Source organism: Thunnus albacares, chromosome 7, assembly GCF_914725855.1.
Source record: "Thunnus albacares chromosome 7, fThuAlb1.1, whole genome shotgun sequence".
Lineage (NCBI taxonomy): Eukaryota > Metazoa > Chordata > Actinopteri > Scombriformes > Scombridae > Thunnus > Thunnus albacares.
In genome coordinates, this window is record NC_058112.1 from 34,920,447 (window position 1) to 34,932,474 (window position 12,028).

The 12,028-nt window shown below is 37.1% G+C and overlaps 1 protein-coding gene and 1 long non-coding RNA gene across 2 annotated transcripts in view; both read right to left on the reverse strand.

Annotated features, from left to right (window-relative positions):
- Positions 1-1,881: 1,881 nt before the first annotated feature.
- Positions 1,882-5,413, reverse strand: LOC122985208. The gene is made up of 2 exons (XR_006404055.1): positions 3,363-5,413; positions 1,882-3,319 (listed from the first exon to the last, which is right to left on the reverse strand). It is a non-coding gene; the product is annotated as an uncharacterized LOC122985208 (long non-coding RNA).
- Positions 5,414-5,451: 38 nt separating this feature from the next.
- Positions 5,452-12,028, reverse strand: part of LOC122985203 (protein NLRC3-like) — a 40,563-nt gene continuing 33,986 nt past the window's right edge. Inside the window, exons 6-8 of the mRNA XM_044355680.1 lie at positions 9,402-9,575; positions 6,591-6,788; positions 5,452-5,548 (exon numbers count right to left, since the gene is read on the reverse strand). Of these exons, the coding sequence (XP_044211615.1) occupies positions 5,515-5,548; positions 6,591-6,788; positions 9,402-9,575 (406 nt within the window). The 3' untranslated portion in view covers positions 5,452-5,514. The remainder of the gene's footprint in view (positions 5,549-6,590; positions 6,789-9,401; positions 9,576-12,028) is intronic.

The window sequence follows — 12,028 nt, forward strand, 5'->3', positions numbered from 1 at the left end:
GGTGTGTCCAAGGTTTTGGCTGGTATTGTATATAAAACTGGATGATAAAATATATTAAAAAAGAAGAATTAAAAAAGCTTTTATCTATGTGAGATTGATCAGTTTTTGTTTTAGTGACTTTTTGAAAGAAAATCTACTTTTGATGCGTCTTTTTGTTGCAGCAGAAGAAGAAGTTTGTTTGATTATTACATCTGTGACAGAAAGCAGGATGTTGTAGTTTGTCACTAAAGAAATGTGGTAAAAAGATCTTTCTCTATGTACGCTCACTAAGAAGGTCATCATCAATAACTGTATTGTTTGAAATATGCCAACTCAGAAAGAATGGATGACTGAAGCTACAGAAATGATGAAGTTAGAAAAGGAAGCTTTTCGACTGTAAAATAATGAGACAGAATCCATGAAACATGAGCACCAGTGGAAAAGTCCTTAATGTCACAATACAAATCAATCCAACCTTTTCATTTGATTTGACTTTTTTCTCTTTATTTGAATTAATTGAATAGTTGTTGTCTTCTTCTTCTGTCAGTGCTGCTCTACAGTATGAACACTGCATGCTGCCTGTGCTGTAAGATGTAAGTACAGTGAGAATTGAAGGACATTAATAAGGTTTATGACTGATATTGTTTGAGGGTAAAGGCTTGGTTCAGATTTTCACATTGTTTTGGGAGCGTTAGAGATGGTAGGACTCAGTTGTTTCTTCATTAACTGTCAGAATTCTCTATTTTCTGTCTTTCTCTTTGTACTTTTGTGAGTCAATAAAAGAAGAAATGTGGTGAATTATTATAAATGACATTTTACATAAATATTACAAGACTAGATTTGATTTGAGCCTCGATAATGGTTTTTGCATCTCAGAGAAAAACTAAAGTGTCTCTCAGCAGAACTGTGTTAATCCAAAAATGTGCCTATTAGATATGGCATAGATATAGATATAGCTTTGTAAAGTGCTGTGTATAGATAGAGCAGAAAGATACATTATACAACAATATAAAATGATAAAAAATAATAAGAAATAATACATCATAAAAAACCACTACAAAACCACATAACTAAGAGGTATTAAGAAAACACTACAAAAACTCATTAATTGAGAGATAAACTTTGGAAACAGAAAATCCAAAATGAGAATGACTAAGAAAACTGACATTGCCACCTCTTGGACTGGACTTCATCACTTCTATGCCTGTGAAAAATAGAGATGAGATGTGATGTTGCTTTTCATTGAAATGTCTTGCAACAGGGCTGGTTACATCCTTTCTCTTAATAGAGCTCCAGTGTTTACTTACAGCCTGATGCAAATGACTTGTTAAATATTGTTATGAGATATAAACTATTCATTGTGACATCATATGTTTGTATATAAAAGCTAGATACCTTTAATATTTACACACAGAGCAACTCTGAAATGTCATCTGGAGCCATGAAGAGCCTTTAAAAGTAATAAATCAAATCTTTACAATCAATCCTAAAACAAACAGGTAACCAGTGAAGTGATGATAGAAATGGAGTAATATGATCTCTTTTCCTGCTTTGAGGTCAAAGTCTGACAGCAGCAGTGTTCTGTGCTGGTTTCATAGATATTATTTGAATATGTTTTAATGGTGAAAACAGGACTGGACCAGCTGCTGATATGATCATCAAAACTTAGACTGGAATCAAAAATACAAAGTTTTTCACCACAGAACCAAGATATGATGTAGGAACATCACCTTTATTAATACAAAATCCTCGTTTGAAAAGGGGCACCACTTCCCATTATTAGTCTAATTTAACTGTGCCGGGAAGAAACACAGAAACAACTTATCAGTCTCACGTCTGATGTAGTGTGTTACGATGCAGTGATCTAATTCTCTGCTTAAATTGAAGCCACAGACAACGACATGCTGATAAAGATATATTTATTGAACTAAATAATGAACAGTAAATAAATGAGATTTCAATGCAAACAGATAAATGAATAATCAACCAGAATAAATGTTCTAAATGGCATATATGAAGTTATGGATGAATGATGGTGAAATGTTAATGAAAGCGTAATTAACGGAGAATTAATTCTTCACTAAACTTCTCTAAGGAATTAACCAGAGAGTTCAATTTAAACGACACCAACTCTTAATCATGAAGGAGATGGAGAGCAGGAGTAGCGTTGTTCAGCCTACTTTGCGTGGCGAGTTTCCTCTCGTGAGCGTTGCGGGAGCCTTTAAGGAGAAGTGATGTAGTTACAGCTTCTTCAGGTGATTCTCCAGATCATCACAGGGTTCACCGTTACAAAGACGGATAAAGGTCTTGAAACCTTGAAGAGGTATTGATCCATAGAGAGCGGATCGTTTTAATTGAAGTCTCTGACTGAATGACTTTCTTACTAAATAACTCCAATAATAATCTCGCTGGCCGAACAAAACTATACTTCAAAATAAAACGCGTGAAAGAATTCCAACATAAAATTTGTTTTACTGAAGTAACAATACTGCACGTGCCTTAAAGGGGAAAACAGTTAACTTAGAAGATCACGTGATACAAAAGAAAAAGTGTGGAGAAAATTAAAATGGCGGAAGTCTTCAGGACGCAACGTACGTCTACGTAGCAGAGTATCGGGGTATCAGAGAGAGCAGAGTAGCCAGCACACTGTTTTTATAAGATGGGCCTGTGTGGGTGGAGATAGATGTTCTCCCGCGCAAAAGAAAACACGTGATCTTCCCTGAGTTGATTACATTTCAACCATTCAACTATCTCACCATGATCATCCAGATTTAACCCTAAATTGCAAATGTACGATACGTTACTCAAATGTTCAGAGACACACATCTATAATGTAATCACCATCACAATACCTGAATTTAATCCTTTGATGAGGTTAAAACAGAATGTAGTCTTTGTTGGCTATACATCCATTAACACACAAAGTTAACAATCATCAATGCAGCTTAATTAAAACATACTATAGTTATTTAACAAATTACTTTTCATACTAGCTAACATACTTTATAACTACTAGTGTTACTTCTTTGTTTATCAAAGTATCTTTCATACATATCACATTCCTACTGAGTTATATAGAGTTTAATGGTAATTTAATATATATTACAATAATAAAACATTATGCATCATACACTGGGAGAGGTCTGTCTTTAACATTCAACCTCATTGAAAGTTGTCCACTAGATGGCACTGTGGTTCCATTACTATGGAACAATTAAAGTTAGATATTTCTATCTCAGCTATACTTTATAACAGAAAGATCGAGTTGGACTAGTTAAACAGGAATTACTTTGTGACCAATAATATATAGATTACAAGATGATTATATACTTAAGAAACACTGAATCAAACTTCTGGTTTTAAGGAACACAGAAAGTCTTAACTGAATTTACAACAGGTCTGGACTATCTTTATCTGAAGTCACACCAGGGTGAAAGCAACAGGGGAGGATGTGCTTTGGAATGTGTGTGTGTGTGTGTGTGTGTGTGTGTGTGTGTATGAGATTAGAAGGTGAAAAGAGAACATAAAATGTAGGTAGAGTTGTCCAAACTCATCAAACAAATGGATGAGGTTTCACTATGATAAACAGTCTCTCTGCATTTGTCCAAGGAAAGGGTCCTTTAATCCAATATCCTCTGAAACTTGGGTTGGTAAAGCATGTAGCATCATTAGTGTCATAATTTCCATTTGGGATTGTCCCACACAGTTTGAGGAGAGTTTCGGGTGAGGAGATGGTTCTGTGAGGAGTCAAAACTGACACTTAAATGTGAAGAAAGGGTTCTCAGTTTACCTGAGGGCATTTCCAGACGAAGTTGAATATACATCCATGTCTTTAGAGGTTAGAAGTTATTATTGATTGAGCCCAGGCCTTCTTTGGGCTATTTTGGAGATTGCAGAAAAAACAAAGATCAACTGGTTCTCCTACAATGATTTGACCTGCATGCAGGTTTTCTGGACCAATGATAAATTCTTTCACAATTTAACTGAATGAAATTTGTGGACATCCAATCTGTCACATCTGTCACATCTGGACCCGTATTTATCAAGCGTCTCAGAGCAGGAAATCACTCCTAACTGGCCAAAAATGATCAGAGTGACGCATCTCTGCTTCTACTTTTAGGAGAAAAAGCCTTTTATCAACTTTCCAAACTTGGTAAATGATTCGTATCTCTGCCAATATTTAGGAGCTGCAGGAGATGGAGTTCAGGCAGAGATATTCCCTGAGAGGAGAGATGTTTTGGGAACGCTTGATGACACTGAGCTTATTAAAAGATTGTTTGGACTAAAACAGAATCATTAGTGAGACTGACTTTGTGTGTGATGCAGAGGAGAACACATGATGTTTCTACACAACATCATTTAAATAAATACAGAACGTCCTCACAATGTTACACTTTATGGTAACGGGGAAAATGCAGCTGTGCAACAGTGACGATTCTGTCAGAAGCAACAATGATGGAAGTCATGAATCAAACTTTGATCTGGCTTAATGCACGTCGTAAAGATAATGAGCATGACGAGGGTCCTCAGTTACAGCCCACTAAAACTTTGATTTACACACAATCATGTCAGCTGCATAATGAAGGATATCTCAACTTCATTACAACAGCTCAAATATTTTATAGGCTTATTTTTTATTGAGGCTCCTTCAAATAACAGCAGAGCTACAGCCTGATATTTGAGAGAGGAGGATGCACCTGAACAATATATGTTTCTATTGTTACGCTGTATTTACCTTCATGTAGAGAACACAAGTTAACTTGGGGAGTAGTTGAAAGAGGAATTGGACAGTGGAAGAGAAGATGTTCTTCATGGAGAGGGTTTGCAACATGTGTCTGTGCAATATGTGCAAGATGCAGCACTATTACAGGCTGTGAAACCATGTGGCTGAACCAAGATCATTTCACACAGCTGAGTCTAATTACCTGTTATCTTCATTAACATATAGGCTACATTTATTTCTCTGGCTTTCTTTACACTTTGTAAATATCATCTTATAATGAATTTTGGCATCATAGTTTTGTTCCATAACCTTGGTAAGTTACCTGCCTGGTTACCTGCTTATACACATAATATACCAAATTACCACTGTTTCATATTTCCAGCTGAGACTGTGAGAAAACTACAACACGTCATCATTATTTCTACTTTGCTGCTCTGACTGTGGTAAAACACAGACGTCTCACTCTCTCCCAGGAGTAATCCTTCTCCTGCTGACAGTCACAGTAAATTCTCTTCTGCTTCATTAATTAGTTTTAGTCCTCGTTAACTCTCAGTGTGATTCTGAGACGCTTGATAAATATGGGCCCAGGGTCAGAGTCTGACTTATAACACCTGTTTTTAATCTTTTCTGCATCAAACAGCTCATGTATAACACATCTGTAAAGTGCTGATTCAACAAAATCCAGAGATAACTGTTCAGTTTGTAGTCAGTTAAGAGACTTAAGTGAAGATGACAAAATCCAGATCCAGACTCCGGTCCAGATGGATCATCAGGATCCAGCTGATCCTCTCTCAACACACACTCCTGGATGTTCACTCACACTCTGACAGAGACCAATCCTCCCATCTGATGAGAGAAGAAGAAACAACAGAGGTCATAAATCAGTGTTTAGTGAGACTCACTTCATCAGCTGTCAGTCAGTGATGCAGCACATCCAGTATAAAGAGCAGCAGGGACTTCAGTCTTGTTCAGACCAGAAGTGGAACAGCTGTGCAGCGTAGCCTGCTTCCTTTCAGCTCTCATGTTAACGTGTTGGAGTGAACACACTGAGCTCCAAGCTCACACACCTGCACAGACTTTTGCTATCAAGTCTGTTTACTCTGCAGATTTCACTCAAGTACACAGAGGAAATAAAGTGCTGAGAGTCATGAACACATCATTACTGCAGAAACAGAGACATTCACTCATCACTTTACTGATGGATTTACTGTTGATACATGTCAACTGTTAGAAAAGTTGAAAGCTACAGAGTCTCTGTGGGATTTGAAGATCTTTCCTGCTGTTAAATCATCACATGACAATCAGTCAGAGCTCTCAGCTAAACAGCTGCTGTGATTCCTGGACTTCAGCAGAGGTTCTGGTCTGTATAAAGACCACATGGTTACTAAACGTAATGATGCTTGTGTGAAATCAGAGCCAGTGATTTGCAGGCTGCAGTCAGACTGATCTTAGAGCTCTGACAAAGATGAACTGATCAATTCTTTAGTGTTGAAATGAGAGAACAAACACTTTCAGATCAGATTTGATGGTAGGACAGTTTGATGATGAGGACCACTGTCTCTATACATCTTGTAAGGCTGTCAGCTGTAATCCAGCTTTATTTCCTGCAGACATCAACACAACAACAACAGTCGTCTTCACATCAACTCAAACACATGATCACAACAAGCTTCTGGCTGATCTGATTGGCTGACTGTTCTCTCTCTCTCTGTCTTTCTGTCCAATCCTGAAGCCTGTCACCATTCTCCTCTCACAGCTTCACTGAGGAAAGCAGCCACTGAGAAGGTTGAAGGTTCACCAGGAAATACTGGATCTTTGCTTTGATACTAACTGTGTTTAATACAATACTGCTGAAACCAGCACGGACTGACTCCAACTCTCTACTGACCTCAGAGTCTCCAGTCTACAGTCTGGACTCTCCTGAAGATCAGACAGCTGCTTCATGTCTTCGCTCCGCAGGTAGTTTCCTCTCAGATCCGTACAGTTTCCTCTCAGATCCAGCTCTCTCAGATGGGATGAGGGGTTGGACTTCAGAGCTGAGGCCAGAGAATCACAGCTGATCTTTGACAAATTGCACCACCCCAATCTGAATAAAGAATAAATGACGTCACTTTAGAAAACAAAGTTCCTTTTTTAAATCATTCAATGTTTCATAATCTGTTCAGATGTGAAGAAGGTTTAGAAGCTGCTGGAACAGCCTTCAGATGATCTGAGAGGAGCTGAAAATATACATATTTTTAAACATAAACTAAAAACCATCTGTTTAGTCTGGCTTTTATGTAGTGTTTTATCATTTTATGGTTTTATTATTTATACTTATTTTATTTATCATCATCATTTATTTTATTCTATTTTGTTTATCAACATTTTATTGTTGATCATTATAAATTATCTTATTTTATTTAATGTTTTATTAACATTTTACTATTTTAATAATCTATTTATAATGTGTAGTATTTGACAACTTTTTTGTTGTTTTTATTGCTTGTATTATCTTTTATTATTTATATTTTATTATCTTAACTACCCATTTTTTATTGTTGTCTTATTTATTGAACCTTTTTTGCTTTTTTAATTGCTTTGGTGTTCATTAGTCTCTAAATCCATTTTTAACATCCTACGTTTTGTCAGTTGCTTGTGCAGCACTTTGAATTGTATTTTATTTGTTTGAAAGGTGCTATATAAATAAAGTTTGATTGATTGATTGATAGAATGTAGAAGTTTATAAAATGGAAACTCAGCTGAACCCAACAGGATGCAGGTTAAAAACTGTCAAATACAAACAGTGAAAAAGAGCTCTCATTAATATTAATGACAACATGCTGCTACTTCAATAAAGATGTAGTGACTTCACCTCTTAAACTCTGCAGCTCCACCAGTGACTCCATCTATACAAACTCATGTTGTGCAGCCAAACACAAGTAAAAATGCAAAAACACTCAAACATGACACAGCTATATTTTTAGGCCTACATGTGCAAAACAGTAGAGCAAGAATAATAAAAGACCTGCATCACTTGCAAGGGCTTCATCATTATGCACATTTAAAAAACATAAATGCTATCCCATAATGCAACACATGGACTGTCAGTTACATTACTGCCTTCTACTGGATTGAAAATAAGACTCAGTTCTCCTATTTAATCTAAATAATTATATATAAAATAAAACTAATATATATTCCCACCGTCATCCCATTCTCTAATATTCGAGATGTTCACATTCTCACCGCACATTCTGTCTTTATAAATACCAGTTTATGTGTGGGAAATGGCGTGTGCCTGGTTTTTGTGCTTACGTATCGTTTATGCATCTGGCCCCTGGTCTTGTTTCAAACCTTTCTCCGTCACTCATCCTGATCATTCAATGACTGTCAACAACTTACTGGAACTCTTCTATGAAGTGGGAAACATGACACCTGCTAACCATCTAACTCATATTTCCAACAACTTCTTCAGCTGTGTCTGTGAAACACATCCAACAATGATCAATCCATTTCTTTTAACATCAACTAAGCTGACATCGCCAAGTTTGTGGCGACTTCATGTTTGTTCAACAGAACTCCAAATCTATCCTTGTTCCTAGTCAGTTTCATTCCAGCCAAGTGGATTTCTCTTTCTTTCTCTCTATCATCACTGTAACTTCAAATTTCTTCTTCTTTCTTCTGTTTTCTTCCTGATTTCTTCCCGCTGCCTCTTTCAAGCTCGTCCACCTCAATCTTCCTTCCGCCGTCCTTCTATGGGACTGTCATGACTCAGGGCAGCTAATATAGCAGCTAGCATCTACCTTACTTTTAAACTTGAAATCAGATTTTTGTGCACATTGTAATAACTCGATTTCCACAAAGTAGACATTTTACACGTCACGCAGTTCTAACTGAACCATTTACAATAAGTAACCACTGCATACACACAGCACATGTACACATGTTCACTGAGTAAAGGTGCAAATGCAAAGTTTTAGACAAAAAAAGTTTCAGTGGTTCAGAGTGAATTATCCAGTGCAGATCTTTCTTGTTATATGAAGGTTTTAAATGTGCAGCTCAACATTTCTCTGACACAGTCAATGGACTAAACCACTGAAGAAGAAAATAGACTTTCCCATTAAGATCCTCAGTGTGGATCAGCATAATATCAGCTTTATGTCTGCAGTTTAGTGTCACCACAACTGTCACATCATATTAATCTCAGCACAGCAGTAAGAAATGGTGTCTGACCTCAGAGTCTCCAGTCTACAGTGTGGACTGACGACTCTGAGGTCACCTGCATTGATCTCTGTGTCCCTGTGTGTGTGTGTGTGTGTGTGTGTGTGTGTGTTCTGAAGGATCAATATCAATGATCAGACATTATTCATTAAAACACATTAAAGAGTATAATAAAGAAATATTTCTCCTTCATCAAATAAACCTTTTAAACAATTTAAAACAGATATTAGTTGAGAGGATCTTCTGTATACAGATGTGACTCTTTACCAAAAATTATAAACATTAATTGACTTTAACAACTAACAGTGGACATTTTCTACAGTTTCTTTAAGAATCAGTCATCTTTTATAACTACAGACTAAACTTTGTACAGTAAAAAATGAAAATATGGGAAAAAAATAACTTAAGTTATGATGTAAGTTATGTATATACATAAATTAGGTTCAGTTGTTAAACATTAAGATCAACAATAGTAACAGACAGTCAGTGAACTGACCTCAGAGTCTCCAGTCTACAGTTTGGACTCTCCAGTCCAGCAGACAGATGCTTCACTGCTGAGACAGACAGCTTGTTCCCACTCAGATTCAGCTCTCTGAGATGGGAGGGGTTGGACTTCAGAGCTGAAGCCACAACTTCACAGTGAGTCTCTGAGAGTCCGCAATCAGCAAGTCTGTAATGCAGATAACATACATACAATATACACTTTAATAATAAATATAGATTCTAGGCATTTTGATCACTAAACAAACTAAGATGTGATGAATAGCTCAGTTATCTCTGTTGGCAGAGCTGGTCGGCCATTAATCACAAGGTTGGTGGTTTGAAACTTGAGCTCCTTCTGTCCACATGTCCAAGTGTCTTTGAGCAACACTCTCAATCCAAAATTGTACGTGTATGTAAAAAAATGTAAGTCACTTTGGACAAAAGCGTCTGAAAATGAAAGTAATGTAACTGTGTCATGTTGTGATTTAGCCTTCAAATCAAAGTTGAGTTATTCAGTAACTCTCCTCACTCTCTCTGCTGCTGTACTGCAGACTTTTTAATGGGATTCTCTGTTTTGGTTTCATCTTGCAGACAAAGGCAAAGAAAATGGAGTTGCATTTATGCTTCTATAAAGTCCACAGTGATTGCTTCTTATTTGTCTTAAATGTCTCCTTGCTTTGCTAACTTGAGTCGTATTCTTGTGTCTTGAAAAATGAATAATGGTGTACAGTTACCACTGCCAGCACAGTGATGTAGTGATGTTCTCCAACATAACAAAAGACAACGTGAAATATCTCTGCATGTTTCTCCTGAAATAAACTGTTTGACAAACATCTGCATGTTATATTGTGAACATGTAAATATATCTGACATCAATGTTTACTTTCTACCTTGTCACAGTCTGGCTCTATGTATCTTCCTCTCAGCTCTGAGTGAGTCTGGCTCTACTAAGTTCACGTCTCACTCACACCAACTTTCTTCCTCACTGCTTTATGTGACTATCTAGTCATGTACAGTGCTGGTTATGGAGCGGCTTGTTTAGTGTTGGCTTAGTTACTCTTCATCTAGACATCAATCTCTTAGGTTGTATTTATCCATCATCATTTATGTGTTACACTTCTGTTATCCAGTCCTTTTGCTCATGTAATTTTACTCATTCATACGATGAGTTGCCAGTTTTTATGAGTATCTTATTTCACCACAGTAGTGATGTCTGTATATAGTTTGTGTTCAACATTAGATGCACTATGCCACTCCCATCTGCCCTGCTATCACTGCAATCACCTCATTCCCCTCACCTGAGCTTTCCGCCCATCTCCCTACACACAAACTATCAGGAGACAGTTTCACCTTTCTCACTGCTGTTATATAGGAGCATGTGTTTAGTTTAAGGAATTGTTATGAGGAAAATGTAATCTGAGACACTACTGCATTTTATTTTATAGGAACATCATCTGTCTCATTGTGTTTTTAGTTTTCTGTTTGCTCTGTGTTTCCTTCCTGTGTTCATGTACTCCTCCCCAGCCTGCTTTTCCCTCCTCACTTTCCCTCCACACCTGCCCTGCATCAGCCTCGTTAGTCCTGCCCTGCTCCCTGTGTCTTCACCAGCCAATCAGCTTCTTTCCTGTTCTCCTGCTCCACCTGCACCTCTTCCCCTCTTCAGGTTAGTTTTATTTAAATCCTGGGGGATGTTCCATCAAGCTGGCTAACGGGATAGCCTGGTTTATTTCGATAAGCTTCGATAATTTAAGTGAGAGTTCGTTCCATCACCGCGGCTTATATGAGTCCTAGCTCAGTAACCATGGTAACTTAGTCAGCAGAACTAGCTGCTCCGTGGCAGGTTAACGGTCAAACTTAATTCAGCTGCGTGTCAAAGAATGTCTGACGGACGGAAACAGACTCTCAAAAGACGCTTCCATCAAGTGTCTTTTCACACTCGCAACCCTTTTATTTAAAAGCTCAGCATTTATAATTTAAGAAATAAAAGTGTGCCAGCGTTATTTTGAAGTTATTTATTTATTCATTCACTCATTTTGTTCAAGCTGTGAAGACAAAAAGAAAATTAAATAAAGTCCAAACCATGACCTTCTGCTGTGTTTAAATGTATACAGTATTAACTGCTTATAGTGATCACAGTTACAGTGATCAGCTATTTATATGGATCAAAAAGCTCTGAGACAGAATCATTCATATACAACATTTATGCTGTTTAAATAAGTCACCTATAGAAATCAAGTAGTCCACCTACAGTGATCATTTTGGGTCTCTTCATACATGACAACATGTGGAAAAACATTTTAAACCACGTAAAACTATTTTTGTACTTTACTCCCATGATAAGTGGCTGCTGCTGCGTGAACACTGACATCATGACAGAGACAGAAAGTCATTTTCTCTCAATGACAAACGTCGTCTCCTCGAAGCTTATGACAATAAAAGGGGGGAAGAAATTTAAGTGAAATTCACTGCTCTCTTCACCTGTTCTGCCACCGGGGAAAATAAGAAACTTGTCATTGGCAAAAGTCAGAACCTGCTGCTTCAAAAATGCTCACAATGCGTTTGAAACAGCTGCACTGTATCATGAAACAGTCAATAAAATTCAGTAACTTTATATTCATGTAGGCTAATAAATATACACAT